We start from the raw sequence: 20,336 nt of genomic DNA, 5'->3' as shown, positions 1-20,336 counted from the left end.
ACGTGACAGCTCTATTATCTGCTTTGACTGATTCAGGTCAGAGCATCCAAGCTATGTGAGCTGACCGAACACCAGATGAACGGCATACGGGTCATGCAAAGTGGTTGACATGAATTGAGTCATCGTGTGCCATATTTTCTGGAGACCAATGCTTAGAGGTATAGTACATCGTGCAGGTGACAATCGCAAGTCTCTGGCTACGCAGCCGAGTCAACCCATGGAAATGTCAGCACGGGACAGATTTTTCTACCAATAGACTTTCTTTCGGGTATTGGGCTGTTACGCTGCTCGGGCCTCGAAGTAACTCGCTGGCAGGTCGCTTGGGGGGCACGGTGACTTTCCAATCCTACCGAACTCGTGGCTAAGATGACTTTGGTTCAGTGTCGCGGGCAGATCTTCGGTTATTGGCTGCGGTAGAGGGCTGGCTGGCAAAAGGAAATTGGGCCTCAGTGAGTGGGCAGATTAATGGGCGATGGCGGTGTGCGGAAGATACGATGCTGAATGGTAAGTATAGCAGACAGAAGATGGATCATTGTTGTGCACGGTCATTTCCCAGAGTTGAGGTATCATAACCTTGAGCTTCGAGGTAAGCACGGAACTTGGCGTCCTCTTCGGTAATTGTATCCTGAGAAGCAGTGTCAGTGACTTGTCCTAGAATGATAGCGGACGAAGTCCATGTTCGAGCCAAGCACATACCTGCCCAATATGTGGCAGCATGAAGTAGGCCAGGAATGCGCTGAAGATGCATAACGAGCTGCTGACAAAGTAAGGATCTTGTCCTTGGCGCACGGCATTGGGAGCGTTATTTTGGATTATCGGGAACACATAAGTGCCAACAAAAGCGCCTATCTTGCCAAATGCGGCTGCGATCGCGTAGTATTGGCCACGGATGGAAGTTGCACTGGTCTTTGCAGCACATAAACCGATGTTGTCCCCAGGTCCGAATTCACCGAGAGACGAGAAGATGCCATAGACAACAACAAACGCAGCAACATTCTTTGCCTCCCGAAGATATACGTAGCAGCCCGCCATGATAAAGCCGACGATGCCCTGTAGGGCAACTCCGAGAGCCAGCGTATTGCGCGGACCGATCCAGTCGCTCGTCAGTGCACCCAAAAAAGCACCTGGGATGTAGAAAAGATTGGTGACTGTGCTCCACCCAAAAGTCTTCCAGAGAGGAGCGCTGTCGCCCAGAATGATTGAAAGCCATTCGGACGAGTAGATGCCGAACGAATAGGCCGAAAAATCATAGATGAACCAAATTAGGGAAACCACAAGCTGCCATAGTTAGCTATAAGGCCATGCGAAGGGCCGGAGAAGGGGGCCGAACCAGGCGCTTCCAGTAGTACCTGCGTAGAGACACGGTCAACAACTGTGAAGGAAAGGACAAGAATAGATGTCAGTGGCCTTACTTTACAATTAACCAAATAGGGAACTTGTGCATGCGTTGCCTGTTAAATTCCTCCGGCTCGTCCAACTTCAATCGCAAGTAGAAGAGACTCAGAGGCGGAATGACGCCTAGTCCTAGAGCCACACGCCAAGCAGCACGCATGTGGTTCTCGGTAAATATCAACATCAAAATCATAGCAACCAGAGAAGAGACCACGAATCCAAAGTCAATCTGGAAGTTCGTGAACATGATGAACCAGCGATTGCGATGGCCGCTCTTCAGCTCACCCGTGCTTTCCGCTGCTGCTACACTGCCTGCAGGATACTCCCCACCTATTCCGATTCCTAGGAAGAACCGATACGCGGTCAGAGCGGCGAACAAACCAGCTTGGCTACCATGAGCTCCGTAGGAGCCGGCAGAGAGCGCGCTGAAAATGATCAAGATCACCGTGGAGACCATCAAAGCCCACTTCCTAGACCAATGATCACTGACATAACCGAAAATAAGTTGACCAAGCACGGTCCCTGCGAAGACGATGGAAGAGACATTCCTGCTGGCAGGGGAGTTTTTGTACGTGTCAGGGTAAATCTTGCTTAGCATGGTATTGACCGGCCCAATGACCTAAGTGACAAAGTCAGTAAGCACTCTCTTTGGTGGCCAATTGGATATGGTATTGAGAACCGAGCGTACTACATACTCCATTGAGATAGCCATCAGAAAAGAGACCGGCGCCGCAAGCAATGGTTGGCCAACTGCGCTCCCAGCGGCTTTTCTGCGTATTCTCCAGCGGTATCTCTTCGATGGGTATTGGATCAAGAGAGTTCGAGACCTTTTCAGAAGTCATCGCAGGAGATGGTTGAGCGTCTCCCTTGAAAGCCATCGTCTTTCAGCGCGTGGTGTAGCAGTCTGGACTTGGAGACGGGTTTACAACAGCGCAAGAATGGTTGCTTAGAAGTGGGGGCCGGAAGGGAACGAGGGTATAGATAGATTTCCTTGTTGACACGAGGATTGCGCCAACAGCTCTAAGTTACTTTCCCAAACCTTTTACCTTAGAAGAAAAGGAGGGGATAAAATGGAACACTGAAGAGGAGCGTGCAGAAGAAAAAGTGAGGGAAAGAAGAAGGTCCAAGGCTGGAAAGAGGAAGCAGAATCGCCCTAAAGGGGCACGGTGTGAGAAACGCATCTCGAAAGACCGATTCTAGCCACTAAATATGCGCCATTCTGAATCCATTACCCGTTTCCCAGCCTTGTGCAGCTTAGTTGGAAGCGTTGGCTTTCATTGTCCAACGGCAGTTAATCTTGTGAGATACCGTAGTATCGAGGTGGATATAGTGGGGCCACTTTCTTAGCGGACGGGCTAAGCTTTGCCTTAAGGTGAGTTGGTTCACCCCTCAATTTGTATTGCTATTGGACGCCCACCCAATCAATCTGAAGTCCGTCGAATCCATTCGAACATGAAACAGAGCATGTGGCCATGTGCCGCGCTTTCACGCGATGCCGTAGAGCTACTCCGTATATGCGTTATCTACTCGGAGTATCGGCAACGCAGGTCACTACCTACAGATGAGTACAGATCGCAGATGCATTGGATATTGTCGTACTGATCTACTAGTCTGACCGTAAGCGCATGCTTCTTAGGATTCTAGGAACAACAAACTGCGTACTCTCGCTGTGACCATTGACATAATAGATCATCTCGAAGACCCTGTCCTCAGAGAAGTTGATTCTTCTAGTCGGACACCGGGGGTAAGTTGTGGTTATTAGCGACTATCAACCTGGGGCAAAAATAAGACCGGAGGCAGACAGCCCACCCAGTAGGTGTTTAATCCTTGTCATAATCACACAGTACCTTGCTTCTGCCCAAGGTTCATGGAAATATTCTTGGTGTTAGGCATAGGATTGGTTTTGACGCTCAACATATCGACAATAAACAACGCTTGTATCATGTGTCGGTCTTGGAACTTTCTATCAGGACATTCCCCATGCCAACGATGCCCACTCGTATCATCAGCGTCAGCTCTGTGAAGCCGAAGCCTATAAGCTCAGCACTTACGGCTCGTGGCGGCGCGGAAATTCACACTATGGAGTTCTCAAGTAGTATCAGAGGTCAGAGGCTTAGAATGAGCAAGTTGCCAAGCTATATATATGCATCTAAGACCGACCGTTGGAACACCAGCAGTATCATACGCATATACTTAGCATCGAATTTAGGGACGGGCAGCTTGGAAATATATTGCCGGATAGAACAGTTGTGGAATAACCGAACGCATAGTTGAAGTCGAAGGTACACGCTCAAAAACACAAATAGAGGCGTCGGCTCACCAGTAAGAAATGAATGTTTTTATCTAGTCAATTTTTATTCTTCAATAGTATACGGAGTAGCAATTGCCAAATATTCAGTATGCATTCGAACAGCGATGGGGGACAACAGTTGTCTCGGAACGGAATTTCTTTGATCCAGCTGAGCTCAGCTACGTTACGTGATGTATCTGCTGCGACCAGATTCCCGTCAACAGACCTACCTACACAAGCATCGCTACTACTCACGAAGACCTATTTCCGCCATTCTCTCCCTCGTCCACCTCTATCTCCCATCATAATTTCCCCTATCCCGTCGCCATTATGGGGTCTGATCCGCAGTACATCAAGTTCCCTGATCTCACCCTCGCCCAGCATGTCTTCAACCTTTCCAACCCATCATGCTCCCAGACAGTACGACAGACGTCGCTGAAGAGAATTCAGGATGCCATCTCAGAGCATAAGATGGCTCCTTTTTACCGACACCTTGCACATCCCGTTGAAGGCATTCTGAACCATTCTGGCGAAGGTGTAACTCAGCACAGCACCCACGGGTCGAACAAGCCTTTGATCACGTCCAACTTGCTGGCGTCTCGGAAACCATCACAGAAGATCGATTTCCCATGGGATGAAGCGCTGTACCAGTCTTTGGTTGAGGATAACAAGAAAGAGCTGGAAGCCTTCCAGAAGGAAGAAGACCAGGCTGAAGAAGCAGCTGGTGAGACTGAGGTCTTGGCCGCACGGGGAAAGCGTGCCGAATTCTGGGCACGGGTAGGAGATAAGGTGCGTGGACAATTTTATAACGCAGCTTATCAATGAGGCTTGTCAGTGGTTGAAATACTAATAATTTGTCGTATCTTCTAGGACAAAGCTATCGAGTCACACGAAGCGCTCCTCGAGAAGACATCGTTCCTCGGAACCAAGATTGATCTCGTTCTTGCCATGGTTCGAATTGGGCTCTTCTTTGGCGATGTCGTGTCCGTCAAGAAGAATATCGAGAAGGCGGATACTCTGATCGAGAGTGGTGGTGACTGGGACCGGAGGAATCGTCTCAAGGCCTACAAGGGCCTCCATCTACTCACTGTTCGCTCCTACAACCTCGCGGCTCCTCTTCTGCTCGATAGTCTATCTACATTCACGAGTTACGAGCTGTGCAGTTATTCTGCCCTGGTCATCTATTCGGTCCTCGCGGGCTCATTGTCGCTCAAGCGAGTAGACTTCAAAGCAAAGGTCGTGGACGCCCCTGAAATCAAGGCAATCCTCGGAGCTGGGGAGGACAGGTTGGCTGCTCTGACGGGTGAGATCTCCGCTGGAGAAGGTGCTCGGGATGAGGAGATGAAGGATGCATCGGTTTCTACGGCCACTCCAGGCACCGCCACCACCGCAATCAACCTGACCACCTTGGGAACAGGTTCTGGCCTCCAGGCCGAGACAGAAGCCCCCGTTGACTTTTCGCCTCTCGCCAACTTGGTTGCTAGCCTTTACAGCGGCAACTACCGGACATTTTTCCGGGCATTGGCGGCTGTGGAAGATAATTTCCTCACGCAGGACCGGTACCTGTACGAGCACCGGGCCTGGTTCGTTCGGGAGATGAGACTCCGCGCCTACCAGCAGCTGCTTCAAAGTTACCGGGTGGTTGGGTTGAACAGCATGGCAAATGACTTTGGCGTCACTGTCGACTTCCTGGATCGGTAAGATGCGACCAGTTATGTTTAATCATACAATGACTAATTTGTGAATGCAGGGATTTGGCCAAGTTTATTGCCAGCAACCGTATTGCGTGCACAATCGACCGCGTGAATGGAATCATTGAGACCAACCGGCCTGACGACAAGAACAAGCAGTATGCTGATTTGGTCAAGCATGGTGATGCCCTCATCACGAAGCTTCAGAAGTACGGCCAGGCTGTGCGGCTACGGGGGAGCGAACGGAGCTAGAGAAATGGTCTGGTGGCACATTACGATTATCCCTAGTCATTGACGCGGTGAACTTGATCGTTTGGACTATGCAGCGATTGATGTCTGTCTATTTTTGAATTTGATAGAGCAAAAGCAAGCGAGGCTGCTGTATCATACAACTAATGACCGAAGACAACATGATCTAATCGCATGATATGGTCTGATCTAGTGGACAATTAATGAGCTTAGTGATTTGTAATTGCATTGACCGCTGATATCTTGGGTTCGTCAAGTCAACGAGGTGTCAGCATAGCGCCAGTCATGTTCACACCGGACTCCCATACATCGGTGAACGAATCTGGTTCATCGAGGAGGCGCCTTGCCACATTGTAGGCATATAGGTAGAGTAACTTCAAATACCATCATAATACTCCACTATGTGGCACCAGTCTAATAAGGTATCATTGTAGCAATATTGTCAGGCAGTAGGGGACATGCCGAGTCAACACTCGTCGGACTCAGACCGAACTCGCTCTGCAGAAGCACCTTCTAGAAGCTGAAGCTCTTAGCATGGGCCATATGTATACGCTTGCGATGTAATCAGTTTTAATACTGTCAACATCATTGTAGACTGGATTCACCGTGGTACGAATGGTTATTGGGTGGCGAGCAGCATACATTGCATAGCTAGGATCCAACCATGTTTCAGAATAGAGGACATCTCTTCGACCACTTTCCTTTTGTTTTCCTAATTAGGTGTTTATGAGGCTACGAAGGATCGAGGTGCAGAATGCCTGAACTCAACCTCAGATGAACCCCGGGCTGCTCCGATGCTGGATTCCAGCACCGGGACAGCACCCGGTAGATGTAAATTCTGGTCCAAAAGCAATAGCAGGTTGATGACTCGATGGTATACCCCATAATTTGGCAAACTATTACCCAATACCTCTATCTGTAAAGTAAATCCAGCTCCGATGATTCCCGCGGAAGACGGCGCTGAGTCAGCGAGCCCACGATGGCCAGACCGTTTAACTCACCGCCTGCAGAAATTCGCTCACCGCGTGTTTTTCCGCAGATTGGGGGTCAATTTTCCCAGACGGTCTTTTTGCTTTTTCCCTTTGCTCTCTCTACTCTGTATCCTGTCTGCAGAGGAAGAGCGCAAGGCGCTACTGTTAGGTCTTTCTTCGCATCCCACGTGCGGCGACGGAAACAAAAAGAAGAGGAAGCCATTCCATAGACCGGCTAAGACCAGAAGCGCAGTATGACCTGGCAGCTTAGGCTCGCATCTCACATGCGGGCATCTCCGCTGGCCTTGGGCCGTTCAGTTTCCCGGCCGATTATTCGGTTGCCGCGCCGCCAGGCTTTCTGCTGTGCGGCAGGGCTACCCGCGGGGGTCTCCAGCCCCAGGACCTCTCCAGGTACGTTTCGTCTTGCTTTCGGGAGACTGTCCCTAGCTCCGTTTGGCCCCGAAAGATCGTCCGATCAGCCAACCATGAACCGTCATTGAATGTTCGTTCGATTTGAGGCAATAAATGTGTGGACGGGCACTTGGCATACGGCCACGTCCCTTCCCCTCATCTCGTGACAAATGCATCCATTTTACTCCGTACCCACCCCACCTTCGAGTCAATCGTTCGTGTCTTAGGTACATAATGCATGGGTTGATCTCGAGGGGCCGCAATTACCATAGAAAACTGACCCGTAGTCGCGAACAATCGCAGAAACCACCATGACCGTGCCATATACCACCAAGCGGACCGCTTCTGATCTCGGCCCTCGTCGACTCCGTGCCGATAATATCAATCCCAACGTCAAGGCAGCCAAGTATGCTGTCCGTGGTGAGCTTGCCGTCAAGGCGGAGGAGTACCGTGTGAGATTGGCCAAGGGAGACAAGTCCTTGCCCTTCGACAGTGTCATTTTCGCCAATATTGGCAACCCCCAGCAGCTGGATCAGAAACCCATCACCTTCTTCCGTCAAGTACTCAGTCTCCTCGAGAACCCCGCATTGCTGGAGAAACCGGAGGCCCTGCATTCGTCTTTCGGCTATAACCAGGACGTCATTGACCGGGCCAAGAAGCTTCTTGCGGACATTCAGAGCGTCGGTGCCTACAGCCACAGCCAGGGAGCGCCATTAATCCGGGAGAGCGTGGCCAGATTCATCGAGGAGCGTGACGGCTTCCCCGCCAACCCTCAAGACCTGTACCTCTGCGCTGGTGCCTCGTCCGGTGTCAGCACGCTGCTGAACGTCATCTGCAACGCCCCCACCGCCGGTGTCCTTGTGCCGATTCCCCAGTATCCTTTGTACACCGCCACCCTGTCTCTTCTCAATGCGCAGTGCGTCCCATACCACCTGGAGGAGGACAGGGCCTGGGGTACCGACGTGGAGGCCATCCGGCAATCTCTGGTGCGCGCCAAGGCCGAGGGCACCGAGGTTCGTGCCATCGTTGTCATCAACCCCGGTAACCCGACGGGTGCCTCGCTGAGCCCCGAGGACATCAAGAGCGTGCTTGACATTGCCGCGGAGGAGAAGCTGGTCGTCATCGCCGACGAGGTGTACCAAACCAACGTCTTCGTGGGCGAGTTCACATCGTTCAAGAAGAGACTGCGCCAACTGCAGCAGGAGGTGCCTGGCAAGTACGACAATGTCGAACTCGCTTCTCTGCACAGTGTCTCCAAGGGTATGGTGGGCGAATGCGGCCACCGCGGCGGTTATTTCGAGCTCGTCGGATTCGACCCCTTGGTCGCGGCTGAGATCTACAAGTTTGTCAGCATCATGCTGTGCCCACCGGTGATCGGTCAATGTCTGGTCGAGCTTATGGTGAACCCACCCAAGAAGGGCGAGCCCAGCTACGAGTTGTATCAGAAGGAGTACAACGGCATTAGCGATGGCCTACACAAGCGTGCCCTCGCCCTGTACGAAGCCTTCAAACAGATGGAGGGCGTCGAATGCCAGGAGCCTCAGGTACGTTAACCTCTATTCTGGTCCAACTGTCTCTAACATCATGTAGGGCGCCATGTACCTCTTCCCCAGCATCACCCTGCCCCCCAAGGCCGTCGAAGCCGCCGCTGCCGAAGGCCGGAACGCCGACGAATTCTACTGCCTGCGCTTGCTTGATGCAACGGGTGTTTGCGTGGTCCCCGGTTCTGGTTTTGGACAGAAGGAGAACACCCTCCACTTCCGCACAACCTTCCTTGCCCCCGGCACTGACTGGGTCGAGCGGATCGTCAAGTTCCACGCCGAGTTCATGGCCAAGTATAAATAGCGTTCTCATTGGACTGTTACGAATCTCTTTTCTTTTAGTTAAAATATAGGAGCACATGCTGCGAGGCATGTGATGGATACCCTGGAAATCAAAATGATATAGAAGGCAGATCATATTCCTGTCGGGTACTATTTCCTGTATGTAGACATGGAAGTCATATACTCGACTCGGTTGAACCTCGCTTAGCTCGCGTTGTAAGTGAATAAGCCAATCAACCAATCAATCCACAACAAAGGACTTGGCCACTGCAGCACAACACACCGAAAACCCCAAGCGAACAGAGCAACCACAGCAATCTCTAGAATTATCCCAATGCCCGTACTCCGTAGCCAGGCTGAACCCAAGCTCAAGAACTGATGCGAGTACAACACAATACATACCACGGATATCACGGCACCGGACCTGGGACTGAACAAGGGATGCAGTGGCTACTTAGCATGCGCTGCGCCGGGCTGCGTCATTATCCAGGAAGCACGTACGTATCATGCGTATCCATGTGATGCAAACGCAAACGCAACACAGACACAAGAAGGCAAAACCCCAAGCCAAAGCCAAAGCCAAGTTGCAACAAGCCTTGACGCAAAGCTTGTCGGCCTCCCTTGCAGGGAAGAGGGTAACACCTGACCGGTGAGCGACGCGGTGAGCAAAGCGCCCTCCTCAGAATCAAGGCTCAAGGCTCAAGGCTCAAGGCTCAAGGCTCAAGGCTCAAGGCAAAGGCACCCTATGAATAAATAGTAAATGGTAAATAGTAAATCCCAACGCAAAGCTACTGCGTCTGCATCCCGCCATGCGAACCGGCGCGGGCGCATTCGCATTCGTCATGGGAAATTACAAAAGCAACCGCACAGACAGTACAGGAGAGGAGCAGACTATCTACCTGAGCTAAAACCGAAACTGAACTGGAACTAGGACAGGATGCAAGCCACCTCAGCCTTGCAGCACATTCCATTCGTATCTGTAGGTGCGTTACTGCGTATCCCTGTATATGTACGAAGAAGGCTCTGTGGGTGCGGCGGTAAGTTTCGAGACCTCCATTGTAGGAGTACTAGTATGCTTCCATTTCATCACACGGAATGCTCAGAACCGCATAACCATTTGCTAATTGCATCATTACGAGTCACACATTGACCATGAACTTCTCGATTCCATCGGTTGCTGGATTGGTAAGTGGCTAATACTCCGAAATACACACCGCTACTTATACTGCAGCATACAGACCATACTGTATGCTGGCCAAGATACCTAGTTCATGCAGAAGACGCATACAAAACAATACGCCACATGCAAATCCATGCAACTACAGTGCCTTTACCTTAGTAGATCGTACTGGACGCAGATCAAAACACGATCAAATCTATTGTGCATAATCAAGATCTTTTGAACCGCATGAAACCACCAAACACTGGTGGAGCAGGATATCTATAGATGCAATGACACGGAATAGCAAGCCACCATGACTGGGAGCATCACGACTGCCTGGTCTGTAGATGAGTACAAAGTCAAACCATTGCCGATTCAATGGTCTTGGGATATACAGAGCCAGCGACTGCACAGTAAAAGGAAAAAAGGAAATTGAACGGGAATCTTGATATAGATCTGAAATGCTGGGGTAGCGTCAGACGATTCGGAGCTGCGCTAATCGAACAAAATGAATGTCAAAAATAGTCAGGAAATAATCATCATCTCTCATCAATGTCATGAGGGCGTAGATCGTCACTCAGACGGTGTGGAGGTGGAGGAGGAGAAGGTAGCCGCAAGTAGATTGAGGGAAGCAGAAAGAGTGCTGAGTAGACGATGCACTGGTACTGTTACACCCAGGGCGGGGTATAAAAGTTGCCATTACTGTCATCCATGGAGGGAGTACTGGAATCAAACATAGCAGTGGGCCACAAGGTATCCGTAGGAGACGTCGTCATCAGCAGGCTCGTCGTCGAATCAGGCATCGGCTTGAAGGTTTCTGCATCGGTCAAAGGGACAAACGTGTTTTGCGCAGGGAGGGGCTTAGGTTCTACACCCATGCTGGTCTGTAGCTGATGTTCCAAGGCGGCAGTCGACTCGTTGGCGGACTTGAGGAACTCGTCGATATCAATCGCCTCGAGATTGTTTGAAGACAACAGCTGAGCTTGTGGCAGGCCAATGAACGAGGAGGCAGAGCTGATGCGGAAATGATCGAAATCCGAACCATCACTGGCACTGTGCATATCATGCAGATCGCCACTAGCATTTCCAAGTCCCGACAGTGGCCCAAAATCCTCGGCTTCGGAGATGTCACCAGACGAGGACGGGGCGGTGAATCCGGGCGCCATCGAATTGTAGTCGAAGCTCGCGTAGGAAGGAGCCTGTGTGCTGGTCGCGGTGGGAACATCTGATGAATACAGAGGGAAATTGGACCAATCGACCGGAGGCGCGCTAAAGGCAGCAGAATTCAGAGGCAGGTCGCTGTCGGGCGACGCGAAGAAAGGCTCCTTGTAGGGATCTTGGAGCGCCAGGCAGGTCACGGGGGATGTCGACGTCGTCGTAGTCGTTGTTGGAAACGAGGGGAACGGGACATCAAGAGGCGGCATGCTAGTCATGACAGGATCAAGCGAATCCAAGGGGATTTGACCCAGGGGCGTTGGTATTGACTCCGCTGCACCGCCAGTAGACTGATCCATAGACGGCTGGGCTTGAGGGAAGAAGGAAGACATGTCGAGCGGAGGTACGGTCGTGGTGATATCTTCCGTAGCGGCAGCTGGGCCATGATCGGGCGATCCATGTTCAGAATTGACAAGTCGCTGTTGCGAACCGTTCGACTGCGTTTCCAACTGCACTTGGCTGGCAAAGGCCTTCTCCAGAAACGTTGGCTCAGTCAAAGGCAGGAATTCAACCGATCGGCGCGGAACATCGGACGTAGTGTGGATTGTATGTGAGCGCGGGATCGTGTAGGGCAGACCACACTTGTGTGCCATGTCATTGTGCTTGTGAGCCGGCTTGTGGTGACCATCGCGGAAGATGGTGAGCGTGCTTTCCGACTTGGCCGAAGTCAACTGCGGCTTCTTGGGCGGCTCCGACGGTGCTGCAGGCGGATGCGGAGGCAGACCGGTTTCCGGAACAGTATCTAGATGGGGTTCCTTCTTCAGCGCGCAGATACAGCGCTGACCATGAGTGCAGCCACATTTTGGACGGGAGTCCTCTGTAAAATCTTAATCAGAAATACTGAACCAATGTGCCATCGCCAACATGCTCACGCTTGAGATCCCGTTTGTCAACGGCGGTGGGATCTAAATCATTCTTGTGGCTATTCTTCTTCTTATCACCACACTCGCACCTGGTGTGGGTTGTCCGTGACTTGCGTAGGCCGCGACAGTGGGCGCATTGAGAGACTGGACGGCCTTTTTTGTTGATGTGGGTCAAGGGGCGGTCTATATTTGGTAAGGCATGTCAGCCATCATTGATCGGCGATGTTCTTCTCTGCGAGGAATGTGTCACTTACCACTATGGTGACAGCTGCTGACTCGGTGACCCCGGACGCAAGCTTCACAAGCCCACTTCTCGCCATCAATGAGCATCGCGGTTTACTGGGTCGAAAACATGCGACGACTCGCGACGGGTGACAATTCGAACTTGAAGGGTTATTGAGTGCGGGTGGTAGGAAAAGAGAGAGCACGGTCTCTCGAGTCCTAGTAGACGGGTCCTTTTTTTGAGAGTTTAAAGCGACGATATAAAAGCCGAACAGGAAGCCCTGTCGGGACGAATCGAAAGAGCCGTCAAGGCGAGATTCGAGGGTTGTGTGTGCGGTCCGTCAAGGCGATCGGACCGACAGAGAACCAAGGGAAACTCCAACAAAGCAGGGGGTATCTTCCAACTGAATTTTCCCAATGCACCTGAAGTAATGTCACAGAAACGCCGTTCCACCTGAATAAGGGTCGAGTCGCAACTGAGGGTATAAATTTTGTCGAGGTCGAATTGACGAGAGGGAGGCAGGGAGATAGGTAGGTGAGCGGAATCGGGGTTATTCTTGCAGGTTGTAGTGTCGTTCAAACTGTAGTACCCAGGAACCAGGAACCGGAAAAAACCACCGAAAGGAACGCGAAAAATCAATTGAGAGGAGAGGAGAGGAGAAAGGGGGCCAAAGCCTACGCACCGTTTGGCGCCGGCCGTGAGACAGGACACCAAATACCGGCTGTGGCGGCCAAAGTAGAGGGAAAAAGACGATCGATGACGGGCAGGATTGTGATATAACCCTGTGAGAGAGGAAGAGAGAAGAGAGGAAGAAGGGGAAAGGAAGAGGAGGGGAGGACCCGGGATGAAGTACTTAGGTAGTTTTAGTGTTGGGGGGCCTTTGGGGGCGCGCACACACACACAGAGACAGGCACCGCAACAGTACCTTAGTGGACTTTCTCCTGCAGTTTGGAACCACTTTCCCATGCTTTATTTTACAGTTACCACACCATACGTAAGGTCAGGAGGTAACAGGATGTCAAAGGTATCCAGGTACCGCCCTGACCGAGTACAACTAAGCAAGGCTGCAACGAAGACAATGGATGGGCCCCACTGACATAGGCTGAAAAATTGCGTGGGTGGCTGCTGTGGCCATCCGCATGTATGGTAATATTTGAAATCTCCAATCCACCTTACTGTATGTTACATAATGAGACATGCTAGACCCCAATGAACGGCTGGTCCCGAGGAAATACCACGCTAGGCCAATTTGGTACGGACTAGCAAAGTACAGTGACTAACACAAACGGGGCAAAAATGCTAACTATTGAAACACGTTGTCAAGCCTTGTTGATTCTACATTCCATTGACCTGCATCCACGATGTCGACGGTGAGAAGGAACGATGAAGAATAATCATTACGATTATTGGAATGTATCGGTCCTTTGTGACTGTTCTCGCTGGTCTGGACATGGTCCCAGCAAGAAAAATTGGAATGCTTCGTGGTCTGGTCCACCCGCCATAATCCTCGAAGCGGATCCATGGATGACAGTGTGCATGAACACACGCACAGTTTGTGGACATGTGTGTGGCCCGCTACCATTATTGGTCTCATCCATCACTTTTCTGGGGAGAAAATTCTTGCCCTCGACAATTGATGTAGTTATGGACTTCAAATCCTTCCCTGAGCAGCCTTGTCTGGTCAGCTTCTGGTCCTATCCTTTAGATTGGACATGGACAAGAATTAACGGCGCATCGTGTAGTACGGGACATGCCACTGCCGTCAATTGTCATACATGTAATCTAGCCAGGTACAATGGCACACCCTCGATTGGTAAAGCCGCATGTAACACTTGACTGAAAATCCCAGTGACTTAAATTTCAATGTGTAGCGACATCTCTGACACTATCAATCAGACACTTTGGAGGCGACAGCCTCCCCAGCGTCTCCAGTCCTCCACGTTCTTGGCCTTTTGAGGGTCAGACCTGATAGCCTAGTTTACGTGATACACATACTATCCAGGTCTTAGGGCTCAGCAAGGGTGGAGAATCGAAGAAATGTGAAATCTTGGAGTCCAACCAAACTTTGTGCTGGTCAGATGGATCCCGTTAATAATATTACGAAATCCTGGGGCAGCAACCCGCAAGATCTCCAGAGTGACCAGGTGCCAGTGCAAAAGAGTCTTGGACCAAGGTTTGCAGATGAGATCCAACTGAAAACTTCAAAGATTCAGTATTGTCACCACGGATAGTGCACCGTCATGAAGAAAAGAGTGCCATGATCGAGTCCAGGAGTCTGTTCAAACCTTCATTCTATCCGGTAACGGAGTGCGTATCCGACCTTTTGCCCAATAACAACCAGAAGATTTAACCGCTGATTGCCACCCATTTCTAGAGAACTTATGGCCATCTTCCATGCAGAAGGAGCCAACAACCACAACCAACCAATTCCAACAAGTCCATGGGTTGAGAAACGTGCGCCTGGACATGAAGTCGCATTGGGCCATGGCTGACTCATTTTATTGTGCCAGTCCTTTTCCATTCCTCGTCTCCTGTAACTTCATCGAAGTCTCTTTATATCGACCTACAGCCAAAGTACACACAGCTGCCCATGATGCCTGTCCGGATGCGCATCAGACGCAGGACTACCACTACCTACCGTCGATTATGCGGTCATTTGTGGTACCTTACTTACTGTCCGGGGCTGTTCTGTAAATTCATAACAGAGCCTGGGCTGCTTTGCTCACCTCCTAGCTGACCGTCCAGTCTTACCTCCTTACGGACACCAACGTTAAAGCGTCCAGCCGTTCTTATTGGCTTGAAGGGTTCACATCCGATCACCAACAACGCTGGCAAGAATGGCCGGTAATTCTCCTGGTTGGCGTACTACAAACTGCAGGATGGCGTCACAGCTTCTCCTTTGGGGCATTTGCAGCTTTCTTGGACGGCTCTCTACTCCGTAGTAACAGGTTACCTGGGAGGTATCTAGCCCGTACTCTGTCGTTCTACCCGTGTTGGGGTGGACGGTCATGTGGCGGGGCCCTGATCTGCGCCGTTCGATTTCTTCCTCCGCCAATCATAGCCACCCCGGTGACCCGGCAAGGGTAAAACCGGGTCTTTCGGTGCCCCGTCCTCGTTCTTACCTGGCGAACAATCGGCGGACGAGTAGTTAGCAGCTGGTACCTATTCTGGTCTTCACGAGGCCTCTGTTGGCCGGTGAACGGTGTTGGCACTTCAAAGAGGTATGGCACTTGGAACAAATTAGGTACGGTGGTATCTACTACTACTCCTGTAAGTCTGTAGGGAGGAGTTCTTCCTAGGTATATTCCGGAGAATGACATCGGACCCAAGGTCTGAGCGTCCAAGCGGCTCCATCTGACGATCAGCCTAAGGGAAATATGTACCTGTCCACTGAGAAGATACGATCTTCGACGTCATGCGAAGAGGGAAAACAACTGTTGAGACCTGTACTTGTGAGTACAAGGGGGCCAAGAAATCAGGGACGTCTCTTGAGAAGGTTGAATGATCCTCAGAAGGCCTGGCCAACTCATCCACTACAGCGAACAATCGCACTATGTAACCCAAGTGTTGACCACTTGATCCGTTCATAGACGAGAGGCAAAAATATCTTCCCTCTCAGCCTGATACGTCACAAGCGTTCTTGGCTGTCAGACATTTTGACAATGCAGCGAACCTGGGATAGGGTACTACGCTTCGTTTGGATCAAGCTGAATTGTTTCGTATCTCAGTATTTCTTCAATTCAGTTCCTTAGGTTCTGAAATGGCCAGCGTGTCTTCGTCAACGTTAATGTGCTTGAAATGATAGCAGGCCCTGCTTCCTTGCGGCCCGCTAAGCGCGGCCTATTCAGCGCCGGTTTCGCTCCATCGACGAACCAGCTCGCCGTGGAGGGCAGACGTGGAGGAGCGCATGAAACAGTGTCTACTAGCTCATAACTACAGTACTAGTTGCGTTTAATCGCGAAAGCCCTGATTTAGACTGAATCCTTCTTGATGCCAGAACGGAAGATTATCAAGCCGCGGGGAATGAGAAGATACCTTGTTGTAGCATACGGTGAATGGATAACTACACCTTAGATGCATGGATATAACTGTAAAGTCTCATATCAGACTATGCACCTTTCTACTCCGCACAACGGCAATGAGCCTACAAAGATATTCACAAGAACTTCGCCACATCCTAGAAACATCACCTATTGCCCCTATGCTTATCTACCGAGTCCACAGAGAGGTAAGACAGCTCCGCCATAGACGCGCTCGAGCCAGGCATCAGCTAGTTCTGATTTGCGCATTCAAGGCCATAGCACTGTCACTGAAGCTTCTGGCACGGATTTCCATGCTGTTTAGTAGGTCCGGAGCAAGGTTTGAGGTTTGCACCATGCCCATAAGGCGCTGTTCGCTGGCACGAATCACTCTGCACCATGAGATCAAGGTCTTAGGTTCAGTTCGTAGACTGAAACCACGTCGTACCTCTATCACCATGGGTTAGAGGCGTGGAGAGAAGACTTGTATGGTCAACTAGGTCGAAAAGACACATTGGCCGACGCTAATGTTACTGTCAGCGAGAGAACTACTGAGGCAGCAATTTTCTCTCAGCACAGAGAAATCATAGCATCATGCTTAAAATGTAAGAACAAGAAGGCAACAGAATAAGCAGTGAGCATATATTTCTATATTGTGCTGTGTTGTGGTAACTCGATCATCTACAAAACGGTGAGCGTTGAGTTTGCACGACAATCACCTCATATATCAAGATGGACGCGATCAGTATTGAGCAGCGCTGGAGGGATTTCTAAGGTTTCGGAGCCACCTCTTTCCCACAAAGATACCATCTCACAATCGTAAAACCATCTCCAACTCGTCTTGGTCCCCTCGAGACGTTGATTTAGTAGAGTCTGGGCCGGTGGGAAATAGTATTAATCCGCTCGCTGGACGCAGAAACAAAAAGCCGGACCCCCGCGTTGGCGCGATCATCCCGAAGGTGTGAAACTATATCATCAGTCCCACATGCGATCGCAAGCTCGAATTGTTCGTGACTTTGTCAATTTTGTCGCGCGATCATGCTTGCTGCGTCAAGCTCCCAGCGCCGACGACACACGGCGCTAGCCCCTTCAACATGCCTCTCCGCCCAGGCAATTTTAGCCTGTAAAACCTTGCCTGCTGTCACTCGCGTCCTTCCGTCCTCCAACTACCTCCTTCCGTCATCACTCCGGAGCCTCGCTCCACCATCAACACCCACCTTCTGCGCGTGATTATCTGCTTTATAGACGCAATGAATTCCCGCGAGCATTCTGATATGCCTCCGGCTACATCCTACCCGTCCCCCAACGCGGCGCAAATGGCGCAGGGCTCCATGCCGTACTATGGAAATCGCCAGTTGACCGCTGACGAACTTTTGTCCGCCGAGCTCTCGCGCGAGACTTCCGGACCAGGCCTGAACGACGGTTCGAGCAACGGTGTGCACCACGGCCAATCGATGGTTATGGGCTCGTCCAATCCCGGCGGCGCTGATATGGGACGCCCTTCGTCGCCGGACCAACACCAACAACATATGCTGCAGTTCACTCCCAGCCAGCAGGTCGGCGTCGATCCGAATCATGATCTGAGTTATGGAGACCAGAGCGCTAGAAGGAAGAGGTCGAAGATTTCTCGGGCGTGCGATGAGTGTAGGCGCAAGAAGGTAGGGCTCCTATACCTCATATTTCTTTTTCCTGGTTTTCGCGTTCTGTTTTGCGCGACGCCACACTATCGTTCGGAGTACTTACATGATGGTTTACTAGGTCCGCTGCGATGCAAGTTCTGAATCAGGTGTCGAGACATGCTCGAACTGTCGTCGACTTGGCGTCGCGTGCCAATTCAGTCGTGTGCCAATGAAACGCGGTCCTAGTAAAGGGTGAGAAGCGCAGCGCCATTTGCTACTCTGGTTGTTGGAACGAAGTTGCTGACATGGGTTATCAGTTATATCAAGGAACTTGCGGAGCGTCTACACACTCTCGAAAGTCAGATGCAGCCTGCTATGGTACACCCAGACATGCCGTACCAGGCCATGAATGAGGTGTCGCCTCCCCGGCCCTACCAAGAATTCTCTCCACCGATGGATGCCGGCCCTATTGGTCGTAAGAGGACCTATTCTGTTTTTGAAGGACTGCCGGCTGGACTACCCACTACATCTTATTCTCAGCCTCAGTTCAATCCCAGAGGTTCGCAGAATGCATTCGGTTTGTCTGCCTTACCTCCAGAAGATGATGTTACTTGACTGACTTTGATAGATGCTGGCGAGACATCGACAGACCCAATGAACCCGTCGGTCATGGGCAACACTGCACCCAAACCCGGAAATCTGTTTTGGTCCACTGGAAATGAGCATGAGATTCCACATGGCCTTGACATCCCCGATGTGTCTAAACACGGAATCGAAGAGGACATGACTCCTTTGGATGTCGATGAAGGTGCTCTCAATGCGTATGTTTCTTCATAACGTCCTATCCTTTCGCAGTATCATAGCTGACTATAGGCAGTTACTATGCTACAATTCACACCATCTTGCCCATCCTGCCGCATTCGAAGGACCGTCTACTAGAGATTCTTCATCAATGCAGCCGCGAGGTCCAGGAGGTGTTCCTGTATGCTTTGTACACTGTGACGCGCACGAACTTGGACCGCGTGCTGAGCACCTTCGAGAGAGTGACCTCGTTTGATAATGCGCAGGATCTTCTCTTATATTACACTCGGCAGCCGGCCCTGGTTCGTCATACCGCCGTCAACTTGGTATGGCTTCAGACTACGCTGCTCATGATACTCGACTGTGACTCTCGTGGTCCCGAGAACATTGTCCTCAAAGATGGGGTGCCTAAACATTCTTTGATTCAGTCCGCCACTAAACTCGGTTCTGATATGGCAAAGAGTCTCGATCAATTGAAGACTAAACGGTCCTCAGACGCCGACGTTGACTCAGATGCAAACCTAGTGAGGCGCAGCTGGGTGTCTCTAGCTATACTGGCGCGGTGGTATGCCATCAGTGTAGCCGATCCGAGCGTCTTGGTGAACCAGGAGATAGGTGGTCGGGAAGATGAACGCGTTCTTGGATCCGTCACCGCCGGGATTGGTGGTATGTTTGACTTTCGTTTTCTAATAACTGTGCTTGCCTGCTAACACCATATGTTCTTAGCTTACTCTTCGTTCCTGGTCGAGATGACCACTCTCGCCGCCATGGAGCACAATGTCTGCCAATCGAATACTGGACTGGGTCGCATGGTCGGTGCGAATTTGGTTGCTTCTCTCGAACGTCTGGGACAGATTGAGGACCTCCGGAAGCCCTATGATGCAGCCGAAGAAGCACCATCGCACGGGTTCTTCGAAAGCCTGCAAAACCAACTGTACTGGACTGTCCGGCTGCTCATCAAACGGCATATCTTTGTCTACAGCCCTTACGAAATTATCTACTGCGCCGTGGAGGTCATCAATGAGTTGCATAAAGCGACTATGGAGTCCCGCCCCGCGACGCCTTTTGATCTCCACAGCTTAGCGTTAGCCTCGATGACCTTGCTCGAAGCCACTGTTCTACCGGAACATACAAATGAGTGCTGGGACACGCTTAGAAAGGTTGAAGAGATCCTCGACCACCGCGCGAAGGTGTCTGCCGAAGCTACCGAGTTCGAAAATATCTACGCCACGCCTGGCTGGGACTCGAAGATTCGCATCTTCATAGACTGGAGGCGTTCGCGAGCCCATGAACCTCAGCATCAGGATTCCAGCGTCAATAAGACTAGCTCTACAGCGCCCCCAGTCATGGGTCCAAACGAGCAGCGCTCCCTTCAACATCTGGCGGATCTCGCCGTCGGCGCCGAGGGGTCCGTGGCTGCCAACGCGTCTTCGCCGCCACCGCTCGCCTCGACCGAGAACAACGTCAACACGACATCGCCCCATCTGGCGTCGTCGTCTGCGCACCAGACAAGCCGCGTAGTCGTCGACTTCACTCTCCTTACCAAAGAGGGTTATCTAAATGTCTTTTCGGGGCTGATTTACCGTCGAACTCGCTGAGGTCGGACG

At 51.2% G+C, this 20,336-nt stretch overlaps 5 protein-coding genes across 5 annotated transcripts; 3 read left to right on the top strand and 2 right to left on the bottom strand.

The window, feature by feature from the left end:
* Positions 1-123: 123 nt before the first annotated feature.
* On the bottom strand, positions 124-2,673 carry P174DRAFT_449996 (putative MFS phospholipid transporter (Git1)). Its single transcript, XM_024828898.1, has 5 exons — positions 2,088-2,673; positions 1,413-2,011; positions 1,331-1,349; positions 697-1,278; positions 124-625 (listed from the first exon to the last, which is right to left on the bottom strand). The coding sequence occupies exons 1-5, from the start codon at positions 2,268-2,270 to the stop codon at positions 530-532; spliced, it is 1,479 nt and encodes a 492-aa protein (XP_024684193.1). The 5' UTR covers positions 2,271-2,673; the 3' UTR covers positions 124-529.
* Positions 2,674-3,908: 1,235 nt separating this feature from the next.
* On the top strand, positions 3,909-5,858 carry P174DRAFT_440185 (proteasome regulatory particle lid subunit RPN7). Its single transcript, XM_024826995.1, has 3 exons — positions 3,909-4,471; positions 4,553-5,379; positions 5,433-5,858. The coding sequence occupies exons 1-3, from the start codon at positions 4,013-4,015 to the stop codon at positions 5,623-5,625; spliced, it is 1,479 nt and encodes a 492-aa protein (XP_024684192.1). The 5' UTR covers positions 3,909-4,012; the 3' UTR covers positions 5,626-5,858.
* A 1,457-nt stretch (positions 5,859-7,315) lies between these two features.
* P174DRAFT_419522 (putative alanine aminotransferase) lies at positions 7,316-8,849 on the top strand (the record flags this gene model as incomplete). The annotated part of the gene is made up of 2 exons (XM_024824788.1): positions 7,316-8,548; positions 8,595-8,849. 2 exons carry the CDS (start codon positions 7,316-7,318, stop codon positions 8,847-8,849), a joined length of 1,488 nt encoding a protein of 495 aa, XP_024684191.1.
* Positions 8,850-10,657: 1,808 nt separating this feature from the next.
* P174DRAFT_419521 (uncharacterized protein) lies at positions 10,658-12,397 on the bottom strand (the record flags this gene model as incomplete). The annotated part of the gene is made up of 3 exons (XM_024824787.1): positions 10,658-12,021; positions 12,077-12,250; positions 12,322-12,397. The coding sequence occupies 3 exons, from the start codon at positions 12,395-12,397 to the stop codon at positions 10,658-10,660; spliced, it is 1,614 nt and encodes a 537-aa protein (XP_024684190.1).
* Positions 12,398-17,559: 5,162 nt separating this feature from the next.
* On the top strand, positions 17,560-20,327 carry P174DRAFT_366663 (putative C6 finger domain protein; the record flags this gene model as incomplete). The annotated part of the gene is made up of 6 exons (XM_024822124.1): positions 17,560-17,967; positions 18,068-18,180; positions 18,246-18,505; positions 18,557-18,749; positions 18,806-19,395; positions 19,456-20,327. The coding sequence occupies 6 exons, from the start codon at positions 17,560-17,562 to the stop codon at positions 20,325-20,327; spliced, it is 2,436 nt and encodes an 811-aa protein (XP_024684189.1).
* Positions 20,328-20,336: the final 9 nt, after the last annotated feature.

This window comes from Aspergillus novofumigatus (assembly GCF_002847465.1).
Source record: "Aspergillus novofumigatus IBT 16806 chromosome Unknown P174scaffold_3, whole genome shotgun sequence".
In the NCBI taxonomy this organism is placed as follows: Eukaryota; Fungi; Ascomycota; class Eurotiomycetes; order Eurotiales; family Aspergillaceae; genus Aspergillus; species Aspergillus novofumigatus.
The sequence above is the reverse complement of the archived record's forward strand: the minus strand, read 5'-3'. Positions and strand labels throughout refer to the sequence as shown.